Raw genomic sequence first — 20858 nt, forward strand, 5'->3', positions numbered from 1 at the left:
TGTTCATTGCAGCCCTATATACAATAGCCAAAACATGGAAACAATGTACATGTCCATCGACAAAGGAGTAGATAAAGAAGATGTGGTACATATACACAATGGAATACTACTCAGCCATTAAGAAGGAACGAAATACCAGCATTTTCAGCAACATGGATTGACCTGGAAATTATCATGCTAAGTGAAGATAGTCAGGCAGTGAGACACCAACATCTTATACTATCACTTACACGTGGAATCTGAAAAAAGGACAGAATGAACTTCTTTGCAGAACAGATACTGACTCATAGACTTTGAAAAACTTATGGTTTCCAAATGAGACAGGTTGGGAGGTGGGGGATGTGCTGGGGGTTTGGGATGGAAATGCTATAAAATTGGGTTGCGATGATTATTGTACAACTATAAATGTAATAAAATTCATTGAGTAATTTAAAAATAAATAAAGAAGTAGAAGCAGATAGGAGAGTGGTATGACAAAAAACCAATGAAAATCAGAATTTAGTGTTTGGTTTTCTGTTACAGGGTAACGTCTAGCATTAAAAAAAGATCTTCAAAGAGATGATGTTCACAAAACAACTTAAAAAGTATTTGAACTAGAGTTTTTTATCAAATGCAATATTAAACAAGTTAAATGTAAACATGTTAATTGCTATTGTGGGGTTTTATGATCAAGTAGTTTGATAAGGGTTACTATGTAATATATATGTATAGCTGTATATTTTTAAAAATTAAAGGAAAAATTCCGCTAGATTGAGTCTTTAAAAAAATTTTTTGGAGTTCCCATTGTGGCCTAGCGGGTTAAGACCCTGACTAATATCCATGAAGATGCGGGTTTGATCTCTGGCCTTGCTCAGTGGATTAAAGATCCTGCTTTGCAGCAAGCTGCCATGTAAGTTGCAGATGGGGCTTGGATCTGGTGTTGCTGTGGCTGTGGTGTAGTTCAGCAGCTGCAGCTCCAATTAGACCCCTAGCCCAGGAACTTCCATAAGCTGCAAGTGTGGTCCTAAAAAGGAAAAAAAAAAGAAAAGAAAAACATAATTTTTTTTGGCTGTGCCCACAGCATGTGGAAGTACCTGGGCCAGGGATGGAGCCCATATCACAGCAGGAACCTGAGCTGCTGCAGTGACAATGCTGGATCCTTAACCAGTTGCACCATAAGGGACCTCGCAGGTTGAGTCTTTATTAAGAAAATAAACTAATAAGAGGGAAATTCTTCTAATTATTAATGCAAAGTAACTTTCACCTGAAGTTCTCTCAAATAACTTCGTCTTTCATGTTAAACTTAAAAACTGATATACCTACTCAGGTTTAAAAAAAAAAAGGAGTTCCCTGGTGACTCAGTGGGTTAAGGATCCTATGTTGTCACTGCTGTTCTGGGCATGGCCAAAAATAGCAGACAAGCAAACAAATTAAAAAAAAACTAAACAATAAAAAACCTTCTTTACTTCATAGTACCCTTAAACACACACACTGCCCCTGTAGTGATTTGAATAGTGTTTTCCCAAAACTCATGACCACCCTTATTTGAAAATACAATCTTTTTTTTTTTAAATGGCTGCACCCGAAGCATATGGAAGTTCCTGGGCCAGGGACTGAATCTGAGCTGTAGTATGCAGCAACACCAGATCCCAGATCCTTTAACTATGCACGGCTCCTCTGCAGCGACTTGAGCTGCTGCAGTTAGATTCTTTTTTTTTTTTTCCTTTTTATTGCACCTGTGGCATATGGAAGTTCCCGGGCTAGGGGTCAAATGGGAGCTGCAGCTGCTGGGCTACAACACAGCCACAGCAACACCTGATCTGAGCCTCATCTGTGACTTAGGCCATGGCTTGCAGCAACGCCAGATCCTTAACCCAGTGAGGGAGGCCAGGGATCAACTGGCATCCTCCCAGACACTATGTCGGCTTCTTACCCCTCTGCACTATAGCAGAAACTCCCCACCCTTATTTGAAAATACAGTCTTTGCACTTGTAATTAGTTAAGCATCTTGAGACATATTCATCCTGGATTTATGGTAGACCTTAAATCCACTGACCAGTGTCTTTATATGAGAGGGAAATTTGGGCACAGAGACACACAAAGGTGGCTAGGTGAAGAGGAGGCAGAGATTGGAGTGATGTGTCTACCAGCCAAGAAACACCGAGGATCTCCAACAACCAGAAGCTTTGTCCACAAGCTGGCTGCCCAGGTCGTGGTAATTTGTTACAGCAGCCCTCGGATACTAAATCAGCTCTATCCCTCACCATCTTTCCATGCCTCCAAAGCTATCATTAAAAGGATAATTTTTTGTATTCATTAAAAAAAAAACCCTGGAGTGCCCATTGTGGTGCAGTGGAAAGGAATCTGACTGGTATCCATGAGGATGTGGGTTTGATCCCTGGCCTCACTCAGCAGGTTAAGGATCCAGCATTGCCATGAGCTGTGGTATAGGTCGAAGACGCCTCTTGGATCCTGAGTTGCTGTGGCTGTCGTGCAGGCCGGCAGCTGTAGCTCCAATTGAACCCCCAGCCTGGGAACCTCCATATGTCACTGGTGTGGCTCTCAAAAAAAAGCAAAAACACAAACAAACGAAAAACCCAAAAGCCCATAGATTTTTATTCACTAGCATTTACTATCTGGAGAGAACAATATCCACAAAGATACGTTAAGAGGTGTTTTAAATGCTTACTCTTCTAAGTACAAACTGTTTTTCCTTAAACAAATTGACAATTTTTTAACTGTGCTGACTGTTTAATGTTAGTTCTCCTCTGTCTTCTTCTGATGAATGTTGATTAGTGTAAGTTCATTTAGATGGTTAATATTTGCTTCCTCTAATCAAACAGGCTCTTGATTGGCCTGCCTGAGAGAAAAGGACTGAGATTGAGGTTAGTGATGGTTGCTTTGAAACCTGTCAAGTGTCTGCATTTTTTTTTTGCATTATTAAAAAAATTTAAAATTATTAAAAATTTCCTGAGTCTAAGCATATGATCTCACTGGAGTTATTTACTTTGCTAATAATTACTTATAAAAGAGAAGCTTGAAAAAAACAAACTGCTGGTTACTGTTTAACATAATAACCACAATGAAAATACATTAAATTGACCTATTCTCTGGCCTAGTTTCAACCAGATGTAGGGTTTTGGTAACATGTCATCCTCAGAGTTTTTGATCATATGTTTTTTTCAGGCTCAGTCTACATTTTGACTTTTGGGTATTGGGCACCTCTGTGGTTGGAGGCTTCAAAGCTGACCCTAATGTTGTGTTACACTCTTCTAAAGATTTAGTCTTTTTTCCTTTGGTAGATTAGGACTCTAAATATTTTTAAATTTTATCTTGAAGCATTTGTGGGTACAAAGTCTCCTAAATTTCAGAGGGCTTGAATCTTGATATGCACCTTAATTTTAAAATATATTTAAAATTAAAATATCCAATCAGAACAATCTGTAATGAAAACTTGCATGTATATGAGAAGCACTGTTCTAAATGGGAGCTGAAGGCTGAGAAAGTCAGGGAAGGAAGAGAAGATATTAAAATAGACAAAGCTCTCACCCTCTAATAGAGGATATAAAATCTTTGCAAAAATTTTATACAAGGCAGTGTCTCTGATTCAGAAACAACTAACTTAAAACAAACATTTGGAACTAATCCAATATTTTTTGGTGATTCTTATGAATATATTGTAATTATTATGTAGGAGCTTAAAGCCCAAAACAGAATTCTCTAAATGACAAATATTTTCATCTGAAGCAATGGCACCCAAATTATGTGGACAAATGAGCAGAATGAATTTTTAAAATTACCGTATACTTACTACTTAACAGAAAAAGTAAAAATCAATATATCATCTTCGGATTTGTTCTCCTGTGATATAATCCCAAATAAGTAAAAGTAAATAAGCCATTGAGCATTTATTTAAGCTAGGGTTTCTCAGACTTAGCATTATTGATGTTGGGGATCCTGTGTTGTAAGGGGCTATCCTGTGTCATGTAAGGTGTTTAGTAGCCTCTACCCATTGGATGCCTCCCATTTTAAGCTGTGATAACCAAAATGTCTCCAGACAATGTGGGACAAATTGTCCCCACCTGGGAACCAATTTGTTAAGCCTTGAGAGAAGAGGCAAACACTTGCCTCCTTCCTCCCCATGTGTTTTAAAACAAGCTTAATCCCCACCCCCCCAGTTTTATTGAGATATAACTGACATACAGCACTGCATATGTTTTAGGTGTATAGCATGATCTGACTTAAATATTTTGTGAAAGGAGCTTAGTTTTAATCAATTACTTAATCAATTGCTCCTTATCAATTACTCCTGGCTCGCTGTACTTTCAGTATCTTGAACCTGTCTCTAAGGTTGCACTTATCACGGTTCATTATTATTTTAATTATTATTATTTTTTCTGTCTTTTGTCCTTTTAGGGCTGCACCATGGGCATATGGAGGTTCCCAGGCTAGGGATCCAATCGGAGCTGTCGCTGCTGGCCTAGGCCAGAGCCACAGCAATGACAGATAGGAGCCGCGTCTGCGACCTACACCACACCACAGCTCAGGGCAACCCTGGATCCTTAACCCACTGAGCAAGGCCAGGGTTTGAACTCACAACCTCATGGTTCCTAGTCAGATTCGTTTCCCCTGCGCCACAGTGGGAACTCCCATTATTATTTTAAAACATGGGGCTGTTTCCTTTCCTATCTGTGAACTCTTCCAGGACTGGACAGTGTTTTTTACCTCATCTGGATGCAGTAGGAGTCCGTGAATTAAATGACCTTTGTGTTGGTTAAACACAAGAAACGTTCTCAAAGTAAGGGTTTCCCTGGAGTTTTTCCCTTTAAGGATGTGGAATATCTGTTTTGTCTTATACCCTGAGATTCATAATTTTTAAACTCACTTTAAATATTTCAATTAAAGTGAAAAAAGCAGTGACCCTTCTTCTGACACTTCATGATGACTCAGCTTTGGGTAGATGAACTAATTTATACTCTAGAATTTATTCCTCCCACTTTTAATCGGAAGACACCTGCAGACCAAGTAACAGAAGTCATCACGTTCTGGAGCCAGTAATTTTGCCGAAATCAGCCTAGGCCCGAGCAGGGGGCTCTCCAGCACCTGGATATTAATGCTAATTGAAGCCCATGGCTTTATATGGGCGGGCTGTTGGAAGACCAGCACGCAGATTGTGTTAATTTTTGGGCCTTGCATCCTTTCAGAGGAATTTAACTCCACCTCTCCGTCCGGAATGGAAAAATAACGCCCCTATTCCCGCCTTTCACCACCTCCTGGCCTCCTCCCACTTTTCTTTTGGTCCTCTCTCGAATCAGAAGTTCTGATTTTTCCTAAAGTGCCACAGGAAAGTCAGGTACCCAAAGTGGAGTTCTGTTATCTTATTTGTTTTGGTGGGCCACTGGGAAGAAAATCACACTTTATAACTGGCTCTCCAGGGCTGGGTGAACAAATGCAGTCCTGGAAACTTCGGCAGCAGCTTCGGGCCAGGTTTGATTGACAAGGACGGGCGAGGGAAAGCGCGGAGGCGGGGTGGGGAGTGGGGGCTCAGGTCCAGCCCAAGACAAAGAGGTTTTTGGCTGCCACCGAGAAGCGGGAAGCGCCCCTCGGGGTAAGTGGCCTTTGCGCCCTAAAGGGAGTTTCGTGAGGTCACTCTCTCGTCTGGAAAGATGGTGAGCGGGCAGGCGGGCAGAGGGGGCCGGGAGCAAAGACGGGCCTGGCGAGGAAGGGGCGCTGGGCCGGGATGGGGGCTGCGCCGCTGTCACGTGGCCTCTGCAGCTAGAGTTAGGGCTGTTCTTCCGGGTTGGAAGGTTGGAGGCGTCGCGCCGGCGGGCTGGAACCCGGGTCTGCCAGCACGGCGTCAGCTAGCGGCCCGCGGCCGCGGGGACTTCTCGCCAAGGTGAGCAGCGCGGCGCCGGCAACCCAGGCGCGCGCCTGGGGTGCAGCTGGGGAAGGGGCGCGGGGTTAGTCCCAAGGATCCCGGCCCCTACCGGGAAGGTGACCTGTCAAGGACCGCAGTGGTGCGGGGTCGGCAGTGACCCCGGCACCGGGTGCACTCCGGCGCCTGCAGGCCTAGAGCCTTGGGCCGGGAAGGAGAACCTTGCCTCGAGGGCACCCTTTCTTGTCTCAAGTGGGGGCGACGTGGAAGGTAGTGGGGTGGCGGATTCGAGAACTGGATCTTTGCAGAGAGCAGGGAACGAGGCGTCAGCTGTGCAGGTGCAGATTTTGGAGCTTTGGGGGGTGGCGGGAGTTGCATGGGGTGGTTTCAGCCTGAAAGATGGGAGGAAGGGGGGAGGTCATAGAGGACTTTCGGTAGAGGGTGCATTCAGAGAGTTGGCAGCTGGACGCCCGGAAGTGTGCTTGAACCTGGAGGAAGTTTGGGGTGGATGACACAGGAGGTGGCGAGCGAAATTTGTGAGTTTATGTTGGGGCAGGTAGTTAGGGCAAGTTTCTTTGGGTCGAGAAGGGGCCCCGGGCTGGCAGTGGGGGACAGCGGAGGGGGCAGAGCTGATTCGAACTCTGGAGGCGGCAATGACTATTATGCCGCCTCCGCCAATCGGCTTCCGGGGAAGGTTATAAATAGCGGTCCCGGGCAGATGCCAGCCGGTGGCAGTTTACTTGCCGAGGGAGGAGCTGAACCGGTGGCTTTGGGCGAAGTCATGCTGCTTGCCAGTCTAAGCTTCTGTAGGGTATTGTGTCCTTGATCGGTATGTCTCACTTTAAAAGCGTGACTTGTTTATTATAGTTGCAGGTGCCCTTTATTCGCCCTCTGGTGCAGGGAGGTTCTTAAGCGATCTGTAAGGAGTCTTGTAGGACTGGCTCTGTTCGAAATGGTGGGGGCTTTCGTGCTTCCTTTATTTAAAATGTTACCTTCTTCTTCATCGTACCCGTTTAATTTGCAAACCCCGGCCGTTTTTTAATTGAATGGACAATGTAGGATTGCTTTCTTATCAGCAAGTGTGCTCAACCTGCTTACCTTTGCTGAGGGAATCACTTTTCCACAAGGCTACATAGCATTTAATTTTCAAAGGAAATTTCCTGAAACTTCTTGGAGAATATATTCATAGGTACCCAGGCTTCAGGTTACCTAGCCCTGGTTATTCATTCACTCAGTCAAACAATACTTGTTGATTTCCTCTTTTTTGTGTGTGCAAGGCACTGGGCTAGAGGTAATACCAAAGTGAATGCTAATAGCAATAAAGATACTGTGTCCTTTTAATTCTCACAATAAGCCTGTAATATAAATGCTGTTACTGTTATCCCGTTTTAAAGATGAGGAAATCAGGGACAGAGAAGTTAAGTGACTGACTTGCCAAGGTGACACAGCTAATAAATTGCAGAGTGGGGGATTCCTACCAAGAGTTCACCCTCCTTGCCTCTATACTATCCTTTCTTGGGTGCTTGCCCCCAAGGATTTTAGTCCATTAGGGAAGATATTTACCAAAATGACTTGCATTAAATGGCATAAAAATGCCATATTAAAAAGATTTTTTTTTCAATTTTGAGTTGTAAAGTTTTTTTCCATTGCTTCAAAGCCATAGAAACACATGGATAATAAAACTGCAGTAAGCTTTAAAGTGAAGATAGGGGAAAATGGACAAGATGGAATACAGTTGGCTCTTTGACTAACGGCCCTCCTTATCCGCTGTTCTTCCTCATCCAACCATGGACTGTGTTTATTGCAGTATTTACTATCAGAAGATAAACGCATGGACCCATGCAGCTCAAACCCTTGATGTTCAAGGGTCAACTGTGTTATCTTTGGTGTAAATAAGTACTGGGCTGTGATAAAACATGGTTCAGTTATTCTCTGAATACCTTTCAGGGTCATTTTTATTTTATTTAGGCTTAGTGATAGTTTCTTGCCCAGAAACTACCTCCTGATCACTGTCCTGCATGCTCATAATGTAAACAAGTGGAATTTGGGGGAGAAATTGGTCTCTGAAGGCCTTTACCCTATTGACATCTGTTGCTAGGGGTCTGTTCAAAATCAACTACCATGTTTCAAGTAGGCTGGGTAAATTTTCCAGACTTCAGGCATGGAAGCAGGACTTCAGGTTTAAAGAATTGTGAATCTCAGCTAATCACAAAACTTCTGGAGCCCAGAGGGGCCCTCCAAAGGAGCTTTCCTGTGCTCCTTTTAGAGATGAGCAGACTGAAGTGCAGAGAGATTCAGGTCAAACATAGAGTGAGTGGCAGGGTTATACAATACCGTGACTCTGTTATAACTAGCTTTGTTCCTTTGCTGATGAGCTCTGGGTAAGCCTGACCAGTGAGAATGGGATAGGATGATCCCATTCAGCTGGAATGATCCAAGAAGAGAAAATAGGGTAAATTGGGAGGTTAACCAGGCTAGGACTCGGTCCTTGGTAATGGTTGGACAGGAATTATCTTTTATATATCTTTGTATCTCTCCCAGTTCTTGGCATAGAGTCATTGAATGTTTTGAATGGGTAGCTGAATTTTGAACTCTTTGCTCTCCATTCTCAGCCAGCAATAACCCTAGAAGTGACCCATGAATAAACAAGGAGGGTATTTATGTGACTCAGGAATGCTTTAGGACTGAGATGAAATAACATATGTGGAAATACTCTGAGAATATTAAGCCTATTCAAATGCAAAGAATTACATTTTTGATTGCGTGCCCCAACACACCTTGTGTGCTCCGTCTTCCTTAGCTTTTTTTTTTTTTTTCTCATATTATTCGCTCTTTTTTTCAAATGCCTTTCCCTTCCTTTTCCAAGTCCTTTAGGAGGTCATGATCTCCTCCCTTGATGCTGCCTTGAAGAACTTTGGACTTGTGCCACTCTGTTTTTTGTGTTATTACTTGTTGACTTTTCTTATCTTCAAGCCCTTGACCTACTCCAGGTTACTTCTACAGATGCTCCTAAAGGCTGTGCCTCTGAGACTCAGCCCTCAGTACATGTTTGTTAAATTAAAGGGCATGTTAAGAATAAGCACTGTCAGGATCGAGCATTTCTGTTCCCAGTGCTGCTTCTTGGTATTTGCATAAAGTTGCTTCAAGGAGCTGTGGCAGCAGTTTGGCAATAAAAAACAGGTTAAAGCCTTCTTCTGGAGCCTGGAAGTATGTTTATGGAATCTGCTGGGCTTTGGTGCTGGGCCCTGGGAGCACCCACATGCCTAAAGGCATAGTTAGTGGAGTTAATGAGGTTGACTGATAAGAGTAACAGGTCCTTTACTTCCCATTTTTGAAAGCAAGAGAGGATTGGGAATCAGAGGAATGGTGGGAGTGTCTTCCATGTACCCCTGGAGCTCTGCCATGGAGGGCTGTAAAGGCAGCCACAGAAGCCACAGAAACAGCAAAGGTCAATGACCACCTAGCTCGGTTAGAGCTGGCAAAAACAGTGGCCAATTGTGAGAACCATTGACAGAAGAATTCCTAGTTATGCACACTCTGCAGACACAACTTATGTGATAAAGTTAACTGTGGAATTTTTCTTTCATTTCTGGCTGCTCCAGGGCACGTGGAAGTTCCCGGACAAGGGATTGATATATGCCACAGCAGTGACCCAAGCCCCAGCAGTGACAATGCTGGATCCTTAAGCTGCTGTTCCATGAGGGAACTACTCTTTCTTTCTTTTCATTTATTTTTATTTTTTTATTTTTTGTCTTTTTGCCTTTTCTAGGGCCGCTCCTGTGGCATGTGGAGGTTCCTAGGTTAGGGGTCTAATTGGAGCTGTAGCTGCCGGCCTACACCAGAGCCACAGCAATGCCAGATCTGAGCTGCATCTGCAACCTACACCATAGCTCACGGCATTGCTAGATCCTTAACCCACTGAGCAAGGCCAGGGATCAAACCTGCAACTTCATGGTTCTGATTAGGGAACTCCCTTTCTTTCTTTTTAAAAGTGTAGTCATATTGCATGCACGTTTTTCTTGAGATGTTCACTGGCAAACGTGAATCTTACGTTTACTTAGTCTTTGGTTGGGGGGTCTCCCAGGATGAACATCCTGCTGCACTGAAAAGGATGCCATTTTTTCTGTACAGTATGGTGGCTAAACACGTACTACTGTATTGCATAGTATTTTAGGCAATTTAAGAGAAATTAAGGGTAATTTTGATTTTATGCAGTTTTTTTCTGGATGTGATGACTTGGAAGATAACTTTCATGTAAGATGTGACTGGAGTTTGTAGCATTTAAAAAAATTTCCAGCTACATTAAGGATCAACCTGACTTATGTGACTGAGGCTTGGAATTGCATAGTGAGTTTATAACTGCAATTTAAGTGGGAAAACTGATTCCAAGTTTTGAATACCTGAATTGGAAACAAACTTTTGAAACACCTTCTGGAAGGAAAGGACTTGGTAAATAAATTCATGGTGGATGCCTGTGTTTAACTGTTATATTCCAAGCTCTTTGAATTAGTTTTTTTTAGAATGTTTTTGATGTTCAAAAGACAAAATATATTTTTCTCAGCACAGAAATGTTTTGTTTTCTTTCCTTTAGTGACTTACCTTCAAGGAAATTGGGCATTCGGAAAGTTGGGAGCTCCTAGGAACATGGCGAACCTTCTGAAAACAGTGGTGACTGGCTGTTCGTGTCCTTTCCGTAGCAGTTGGGGGTCCTGTAAGGTTCTACCTGGGAAGAAGGATTTTTTACGAACATTTCATACTCATCAGGCGCTGTGGTGTAAAGCCCCTGTAAAACCAGGTAAAGTCTCACTTCAAGCCATAGGAGCAGTCAATCTCCTGATGATAAAAGAAGCCACTCAGTTTTACATCCTGGTGCTTGTGAGTGATCATTTTGAGTCAAAAGCCAAATGAGTGCTTTCCTATGTTTTCCATGTATGATAGTTCCTGATTGTCAATGCTTGCAGAGAAAAAAATATAACAGAGAAAAATGCTAAATCAGTTGAGTTGTACCCAGAAAACTATTGCTCAGAGTTACCATTTCTTCTAGCAATTCTTCCTCTTTCCTAGATGGTACTGGGGAATTGTACCATATATGGCTCAGCTGTGCTCAAGAATCAGGAACTAAATGTATTAATCTGCATTAATGTTTCTTGATCTAGTAAATGGCAACTTCATCTTAGTTGCTCAGGTCAGAAACCTTGGGGTCATCTCAGATCCTCGTCCCATTTATTTATTTATTTATTTACTTACTTATTTATTTTTGTCTTTTTAGGGCTATCCATACCCAGGGCACGTGAAAGTTCCCAGGCTAGGGATCCAAATGGAGCTGTAGCTACCAGCCTACACCACAGCCACAGCAACACTGGATCCAGGCCGCGTCTGCGACCTACACCACAGCTCATCCTTAACCCACTGAGCGAGGCCAGGGATAGAACTCGTGTCTTCATGGATACTAGTCAGGTTCATTACCACTGAGCTATGAGGGGAACTCCCTGTCCCTTTTATTTTTTGTAGTGTTTAGCTAGATCTAGAGGCTTGATCAGACTCAGGTTTGTTTTTTTTGGTCAAGCATACATCATAGGTGATTCTTTGTACTATGTGTTAGATTACATCAGGAAGGTAAATCATTGAGTTTAGATGTTCTCAGTGTGATCCATTAATTGTGAAGTTCCCATCAGATTTTCACGCATAGGCGGTAGTAGCCATTTGATTGGTGATCATTAACTAAACCCATGATTTTTGTCAAGGGTTTTGAAAGAGTGATATTCTATCATTTTATCTTCATTTATTAGCTAGAATTTTTCTATAAAGAAAAAGTTTCCCTTTATTACAGTCATCCTTTGGTATCCATGGGGGGTTGGTTTTAGGACCTCCCATTGATACCAAAACCTATGGATGTTGAAGTCCCTCATATAAAACGATGTAGTGTTTGCATATAACCTACGTAACCTTCCTGTATACTGTAAGTCATCTTTAGGTTACCCATAATACCCGGTACAATGTAAATGATATGTAAGTGTAGGGCAAATTCAAGTTTTGCTTTTTAGAACTTTCTGGATTTTTTTTTTTTTTCTTTTTAGGGCTGTACCTGTGGCATGTGGACATTCCCAGGCTAGGGGTCAAATTGGAGTGACAGCTGCCAGCCAATGCCACAGCCACAGCAATGCAGGATCTGAGCCGCCTCTGTGACCTACACTACAGCTCACAGTGACGCAGTACCCAACCTACTGAGCGAGACCAGGGATCCTACCTGAAGCCTCATGGATACTAGGCAGATTTGTTTCTGGTGTGCCACAATGGGAATTCCTTGGAAATTAAAAAAATATATATTTTATTTATTTATTTTAATTATTTCCCCAATACAATTTTTTTTCCTAGTATATAGCATGGTGACCCAGTTGCACATACATGTATACATTCTATTTTCTCACGTTGTCTTCTCCATCACAAGTGTAGCATAGCTCCCAGTGCTACACAGCAGGATAAAAAAATATTTTTGATCTGCCGTTGGTTGAATCTGTGGATTCAGAAGGCCAACTGTTTCTCTAGTTATTCTGAGATTGTTCTAGAAAGGTAGGATAGATGTTTGATTCTTTTCCATTATTTACTAGTTTTGGTAATAATTAATAGGTTTTCTTATGTATTAGTTTTCTATTTCCGCTGTTACAGATGATCACAAACTTGCTGCCTTCACATAACACAGATTTATTGTCTTATGCTTCTTCTGGAGGCCGAAATCTGAAATGATTCTCACTAGGCTTACATCCAGGTGTTGGCTGGGCTGCATTCCTTCTAGAGGCTTTAGGGGAGAATGGGTTTCCTTGCCTTTTCCAGTTTCTGGAGACTGCCTGCATTCCTTGGCTCACAGTTTCTCTGTCTTCAAAGCCAGCATCACAGCATCTTAAGATTATTTTTTCACTCTGACTTTCCTGCCCCTTTTCTTCTACATTAAAGGACCTTTGTGATTATCTTGGGCCCATCCAGATAATCCAGGATATTCTCCCTGTTTCAGGGTCAGCTGATTAACAACCTTAATTCCTTCTGCTACTTTAATTCTTTTTTGCCATGTATTATAACATATTCACAGATTCTAAGAATTAGGACGTGAATATCTTTGGGAGATCATTATTCTGCCTACCATAAATTACTTCCTCCAAAGTTCGCCAGTGAAACTTTTAGAAAATATTTATTTGTCTTTTTTTTTAGGGCCGCACTTGTGGCATATGGAAGTTCCCAGCGAGGGTCGAATCAGAGCTGTAGCTGCTGGCCTACCACAGCAACTTGGGATCTGAGCTGCATCTGTGACCTACACCATAGCTCATGGCAATGCCAGATCCTTAACCCACTGAGTGAGGCCAGGGATCGAACCTGCATCCTCGTGGATAGTAGTCGGGATACTGCTGAGCCACGGTGGGAACTCCCAGAAAATATTTATATTTTTTGAGTATTATCATGAACTCATGAATTTTAACATCCTTAGATGTATTCTATTACATTGCAATTAATTATTATTCATTTTTTTTTTCTTTTTACCTCTGCACCTGTGGCATATGAAAGTTCCTGGGCTAGGGGTCAAATTGGAGTTGTAGCTGCCAGCCTGTGCCATAGCCACAGCAACACAGATCTGAGCCACAACTGTGACCTATGCTGCAGCTTGTGGCAACACTGGGTCCTTAACCCACTGGGTCCTTAACCCAGGGATCATGCCCTCATCCTCACAGGCACTATGTTGGGTTTTTAACCTGCCGAGCGGCAGTGGGAACTCCCTTATTATTCTTTTTGATCCTCAAATTATCTCATTTTTGGCCAGTGGAAGCCCTTTAGGTTGGCTCCTAAATCCTTTTGATGAGACTTCATTTGCTTTGGTAGCTCCCTTGGATTATGTTGTATAGGACCTAGATAATTTGAAGTTGTGAGATAAGTGAACTCCAGATAAATTTATGTGATTTAATTTTGCACATTAATCCAAAATATTTATCAGATTGTTATTTTCCTCTTTTAAGTAGAGAGGAAGATTCAGCATGTGTTTCCCTTTGTCTCACTATCAATTATTATTACTTAAATAGTGTGGGATCTAAGACTGTCCACATGTAGCTTAGTCTAAGTCTCTACTCTGTAGAAATAATTTGATTTACTTTTTTATTATGTATATTCAGAGTTAGATTGCTAGTGTGGATTTTCTAAACTCTAGTAAAACTTAGAAGCAAATCCTCTTTATTTAAAAAAATCCACTGTAAATCAACTATAGTGGAAAAATGAAAATTTTAAAAATATAAAATAAAATTATCAAACACACACAAATCTATTTATGCTCATATGTTCAGTAAAACAACAGAAGGAGCTAGTGTGCTTTAGCTAAAGCTGGTCTGAACCATATATAAATAATTCAACTCTGTATTATACAGGTTCTTTTGGGCTGCAAGGGACAGAATCATATCAGGTTATGTTTTGTGCTGAGGGTTTCTTGAGAACAATGGGAACCAAGGAAACTCTTCATGTGTTTCTTGGAGAAGTGGGATGTTATTCTGGATTTCCTAGCGTGACACCTCTTTTCTCTCTCTCTGTCCACTGTTACTGTTTCTGCTCCCCTCCCTTTGGTTACCTCATGGCTGTGTTTACAAGGAGCTGCTGCACCATTTTACTCTCTTTGTCCTTTTCGGTGGGTCTCCTGTTCAAATTCTGCAAGAGGAAACCTGATTGGGTGGGGTAGTCATTGGCCAACAGTGTGTCCTCAGGCAGAGTTCTTGTCTAAGTTCATCTCAAGAGATGCTGGTATTCCTTATGTCTGGCCTGTAGGCTGTTATCTTTGACTCAGGTGCTGACTCCTGGTCTAATCAGTGAACGGGAGTCTTAGGATACAGTACTTGGAAATCTATGAGGAATTGCCTGTGGCCGCATTGAGAAAGGACTCTGAGTGTGGCAGGTTATCAAAGTGTCTAGTGTAGGGTTGTTTTCGAAATAGTTAATTACTTCTGTCTTCCTTAAAGGGCAAGGACAAGGAGACCATAAACCCTAGAGGGTTAGTTTGAAGAGTGGAATTTGAGTCTTGGGTGGTCTCTCAACCCATTTTTTTCCCTAAGAATAAAATAATATGCCTTGAGGAGAGCCATTTGGTTAAATAATGTGTTTAGGGTTGTCAGGAGAGTGGATATAAAACTTTCCCATCATCTATCAAAAAAAAAAAAGGATAATATGAATCAGGAACATCATTTTGAACAACTTGCATATGTAGTGTATTTTGAACAGACTGCCCATTTCCATTTTCTTTCTTTCTTCTTTTTTTTTTTTTTTTGTCTTCTTTTGCCATTTCTTGGGCCACTCCCGCAGCATATGGAGGTTCCCAGGCTAGGGGTCGAATTGGAGCTGTGGCCACTGGCCTACACCACAGCCACAGCAACGCATATCCATTTTCTGAACTGTGTTGTTAAATCACTGACTTTTGGTGGTGTTTTCTTACCCCCAATCTTTTTTTTGTTGTCTTTGTTGTAGGAATTCCATATAAGCAACTGACTGTTGGGGTCCCCAAAGAGATTTTCCAAAATGAGAAACGAGTGGCGCTGTCTCCTGCTGGCGTTCAGGCCTTGGTCAAGCAGGGTTTTAATGTTGTTGTGGAATCGGGTGCTGGTGAAGCTTCCAAGTTCTCGGATGATCACTACAGAGCAGCAGGTGCCCAGATCCAAGGGGTGAAGGAAGTGCTGGCTTCTGATTTGGTGGTCAAAGTAATTATTCCTTTCCTCCTCCCATTTATGGCATGCTGACCTTTTGAATCTTCTTGTAGAAAGATTAGTTTTTCTCGTCATCGCTTTTCATATTTTCAAACAATGACTTTTTCTTAAATGGTTGCGTGTTGTGAATATTCATGTTCCAGTAGTACTTTTATCAAGCAAGGTGACCTATATTTATTTAACCATGAGAAGAGAAGTGATTATCCTTTTTACATTGCTATGTGGAAATTTACTTCTTACTGGCTAGGGCAGATTTGCACTCTATCATTCGTATGTGTCCAAAATAACCCCAAGGGAGTATTTAATTGCTACTGGAATGGAAGGAAGGTATGGAGCTCTTCCTGTGATTGAATGTACCTTCTTCTGATACCTTGAAGAAACAGTGATGTCGCTGATATTAAGTGCGGTCTCTAGAGAGGGCGGAACTATTCTGACAAAAGCAATGTTGGGTCTAGTGGCAAGTAGCCTTACCTACTTTAATAAAAGGTCTTAAAATAATGTATAATAGAGATCTGTATGTTAAAGAATTTTACAAATAAAATATGGAGTAAAAAATCCTATAGAGAAGGGGAGGGAGACTGTATCAAGAGGGAAACATTGATAATTACTAGAGCCAAACATTAGGTTAAATCTTTTGTTTTTAATTACCCAATGAATTTTATTACATTGTAGTTGGAACATTAGCTTAAATCTTAAGCCTTCTATAACCAAGGCAAGTAGGGAAGAATGGATTAAATTAGCATGATTATCGGGTTAAAATATGCTTCTCAGTTTTTCAAGATAGACCAGCTTTTTTTTGGCATTAATTTCTAAGGGGAAATCAATCACTTTTTTTTTTTTAACATACAGTCCACTGAATAACTTCATAGGGTCATAAATGGTGGTTTTTTCCAGGAGGCACAAAACTTTTCTTAAAATAGAAAATTAATAATAAAATTTATGCCTTGGAGCTAAGTAATAATTTAGCTTGGGTTTTAAACTATTTAGATATAAGGATACTTGGTGATATAATCTGATATAATAAAAGAGCTTAGGGAAAATAGAAATAAGTATAATCCATTCTAATGTATGTTCTAGGGATCAAAACCTTTTGAGTTGTCCCACAAAAAAGGATTGGTAGGGTGCACATAGGTGTTAGAAATGCTCTAAGTTCCTTTTAGAGATGCACAATGTGTATGAGCATGTAAAGGGCACTGAGGGATCCTGTAATACAGAACCTGATATAACTTTATACTTGAACTAATAAACTGCTTAACCTTGGGCCTCTTTTTTTGAGTCAAGCCTCTTAATAGCCTAAGGAACTAGTGATCCACAAAGCACCTGCAAGGAAACGCTCTTTTGGCTTAACTCCCTCAGATGCCAACAGTCTCAGCTGAGCATTTATTTGATAGGGGCCAGGTGAATTAATTCACAGTTGTCCTCTAATTTTCATTAAATCTATATTATAGATTCTCACTGAGGAAAAATAGACCTTGTCAGAGAGTCTTAATTAAAGTCCAGAACTTAAGATCTCATGCACTACCAGATCAACAACTGAAATGGGAGTAGCAGATAAAGGTGTCTCATAGGTAAATTGAGATGAAATGTTGCTAAATGAAAGTATTGACCCAGTGTTTGTGTTTCTGTTTCTTTTTAAAACATAAATCCCACAGCTGTTTTTTTTTTTTTTTTTTTTTTGTTTACCCTCCATGCTTACTGGCCTAAAAGCACTACTGCTGCAAAATGGGAGCTAATGAAATGATATACTTTAATTGAAGATTGAGTTTAAGTAAGGATATGAAACACATTTTAAAACACCTCTTTAAATGGAATTTTAAAAAATTTGGCTTGAAAAAGTGGACATTTGAAACTTCCAGGCATGTGGAATGTGTATTCATTGACTTGATACTAAACATACAAAATATACAGTAGGTTTTCGCTTAAACCCAGTTCAGCAAGGTTACTAATTTGAATTGTGTTCATCTATAAGTATTCTTCTGGAATTTTAAGGTGACATAAATCCATGCAGATGATCATAGAGCTTTTAGTTCTTAACTTCTCACCACTCCAATTGTTTGTGCTTGCCAAAATTAGCAAGAATTGAATCTTTGAATTCCCAATAAAAACTCCCTGTTTGTTTATTCTAATGTCTCTTAATTTTTTTTTTGTCTTTTTAGGGCCGCACTCACGGCATATGGAGGTTCCCAGGCTAGGGGTTGAATCAGAGCTGTAGCTGCCAGCCAACACCACAGCCACAGCTCCTCAGGATCTGAGCCATGTTTGCAACCTACACCACAGCTCATGGCAATGCCAGATGCTTAACTCAATGAGCAGGGCCAGGGATCGAGCCTGTGTCCTCATGGATGCCAGTCAGATTTATTTCTGCTGTGCCTCTACGGGAACTCCAATTTTACCAGGGTAATAGGTTTTGGGAGGACAGATTTGTTGTGGAAACTGCATATTTCTTTTACTGCTCTGCAGTTCATTGTCAAACCTGTCCTGACCCTACCTCCCTGTTTGTGTGCTCTTTACTCTGCCCCAGTCATAGGTTCACTCAGACGATAGGTTCCATAGGTCTTTGTGTGCCTTATTTTGTTGAGGAATTTAGTCAGAATTTTATTGCTGAGAGATCCTTTCTGAACTGTTGTTTCAATCATGGCATATTATTTTAATTGTCCTGTTTACTTAAAGGTATGATAAAGGCATTTACATTTTTAATCGGTGACTTGACTTTTTTCTCAGGTGCGAGCCCCTATGCTTAATCCAACATTAGGTGTTCATGAAGCTGACCTTCTAAAAACATCGGCAACCTTGATTAGTTTTATTTACCCAGCCCAAAATCCAGACTTGCTAAATAAACTTTCCAAAAGGAAAACTACAGTTCTGGCGATGGACCAAGTTCCAAGAGTCACAATTGCTCAGGGATATGATGCACTAAGCTCCATGGCCAACATTGCTGGGTAGGTTGATTCTTTTCCATTCCAGCTGAACAAAAAGCACAATGGTACTTGTTCATGTTCACTGTATCACTGTATCTCTTGCTGACAATGACTTTACTTGTGATAATTGTTGGAGAGCGCAGCCTTCTGAGAGTGCACTGTAAGACTCGTATTGTTTCACAGTCATTAGTGGGAAATGGCTCTTCACTTTGCATGCTATCGCACATGCCTTTTTAATCTTCATGGGCAGAAGGGAAGAAGTATTTCCTTCCACCAATGGAAATGACTTTATTTTAAATGCAGCGCACACATATTTTTCTAAATATTTGTTTTCATGAAGACCTGCATGTTATGTAAACCCTAGTATTAGTAATTTCTAATTATTCAAAAATCTAATATAGTAGACATATTTTGTAGTAGCTAACATTTTGAAGTCAGTAGCAAGGAGAGTGATAACAATTTAGAACAAATGATTTAAAATTCATACAGATCTAGTACTTCCTTTTTTTTTTTTTTTTTTTTTTGTCTTTTTAGGGCCGTACCTGCAGCATAGGAAGTTCCCACGCTAGGGGTCCAGGATGAGCTGCAGCTGCCCACCTACACTACAGCCGCAGCAATGTGGGACCTCGAGTTGTGACCTACACTGAAGCTCAGGGTGATGCTGGATCCTTAACCCACTGAGCAAGGCCAGGGATTGAACCTTCATCCTTATGGATACTAGGCAGGTTCCTTAACTGCTGAGTCATGACGGGAACTCCCATGGTACTTTTTTTTAGACAGTTACAAAGAAGGAGAAAGGGCGCAATGTTGAATGTCTTATTTTAGTTTACTAATTATAAGGCCTCTGAGTCTATGCTAAGGAAGTAGTTCTGATTTCTGAATGCATAATGTCCCAAATTTTATTCTTTGGAATTATCTGTATTTTAATGGGAATATACTATTCCCATTATATTTCACATATATGTGTATATATGTGTATTTATGTATATATTAGATTGAAATTACTGTTTTTCCCTTAGTGTTATTGCAATATAGTTGACACAGAACATCATATAAGTTTAAGGTGTGAGTGATGATTTGATATATGCATATATTATGAAATTATTACTGCAATAAGTTTAGTTAACATAACTTGCTATAGGGTCAAAAATGGTTGGATATTAGAAGTTTCACATGATTCAATCTAATATATACGTATCGGTAGATTTAGCACTTTAATTATATTTGCATAGGTAATTTCATAACATCATGAATAGGGAAAATGCACTTGAGGAAGTGTCATCAGGTATCAAAACCGATATTGATAACGGAGGGCTAACTATGGTCAAGATGGCAGTAAACTTCATTTGCACTAAAGCATTCCCCATTTATTGCCTTGAGGGCTGTGTGGAGACTTCTAAGGCCCATTCAGCTTGAGGAATGTGGCCATGACTGTGTAGTGTGCCTGCCACAGGGCAGGGAAAGGAATAACTGTAAGTGCAGTATGTTGCTGCTTTTGCCTAGAGAGTGGGAAAGGTCTGGAAATCAGATGATGCTTATGAAATCAGCTCATGTAAGAAACTAGTTGAATTATATTTTAAGCATGGAAACCGTCAGTGACAATTTTTAATATGAATAAGGCACCAACAAGTGAAAATGTTAAAAAATAAAAACAGTGCATGAAAAATGACTAACCTGAATTATGCCTTTTATTGCCAACACATGAGCTGAAAGCTTTCTTAGGTTTCATATCTTAGAAGTAGCATATCAAACGTGCCACAGATTCTACTTTGGGTTCAGCTGTTCACTTTTAATGTAAATGAGATGCAGTAAGCAAAAATGACAAGTTAACACATTTTGTTCTTAGATAATATGGCAGGTAGTTTGAAGATTTTTTTTGTGATATGAATACTAAGAGACCAAATAAACTTTTGTCATACTTAGTTTATAGAAGAGTTATGTGATGTGATACTTAAAATTTTATACAGAAAAAGTACAATGTAAAGTTTTAAGGGTGCTATTGATTTTTGTCATGTGAAATGCACCTATGTGAAAGGTTATCCCAGCTCTAGATCAGTGGTTTCTAGCTGAGGAATCTTTTGAGCAAATGGAATATGAGGCAATATAAACAAATCCAATAAGGAATTCTCTTGTGGCGCAGCAGGTTAAGGATCTGGCGTTATCACTGCAGTGTCTTGGGTTGCTGCTATAGCTCGGGTTCAGTCCCTGGCTGGGAACTTCCACAAGCTTTGGTCTGGCCAAAGCAAAATAAAACCAATCCCAGAACAAATCCAGTAAGAGGAGAGTGGTCTTAGCTGAATGAGGGGTGGAAAGTTTTCCAGAAACATTCTCTCTCTCCTCTCTACCCAACCCACTATGGCCCCG

General features: G+C 40.8%; 1 protein-coding gene across 9 annotated transcripts in view; it reads left to right on the forward strand.

Annotated features, from left to right (window-relative positions):
• The window catches only part of NNT (nicotinamide nucleotide transhydrogenase), a 91541-nt gene continuing 75860 nt past the window's right edge, over positions 5178-20858 (forward strand). The window contains exons 1-4 of one of the 9 annotated variants that reach the window (XM_021076996.1): positions 5178-5332; positions 10446-10649; positions 15341-15570; positions 18298-18515. In XM_021076996.1, coding sequence (XP_020932655.1) covers positions 10499-10649; positions 15341-15570; positions 18298-18515 — 599 coding nt within the window. In that variant the 5' untranslated portion in view covers positions 5178-5332; positions 10446-10498. Of the gene's footprint in view, positions 5588-5617; positions 5649-5671; positions 6193-6370; positions 6391-6582; positions 6684-10445; positions 10650-15340; positions 17145-18297; positions 18516-20858 lie in introns of those variants that run through there. The other 8 variants (XM_021076998.1, XM_021076997.1, XM_021077001.1 and 5 more) reach the window with 8 other exon arrangements.

This window comes from Sus scrofa, chromosome 16 (assembly GCF_000003025.6).
Source record: "Sus scrofa isolate TJ Tabasco breed Duroc chromosome 16, Sscrofa11.1, whole genome shotgun sequence".
NCBI lineage: Eukaryota > Metazoa > Chordata > Mammalia > Artiodactyla > Suidae > Sus > Sus scrofa.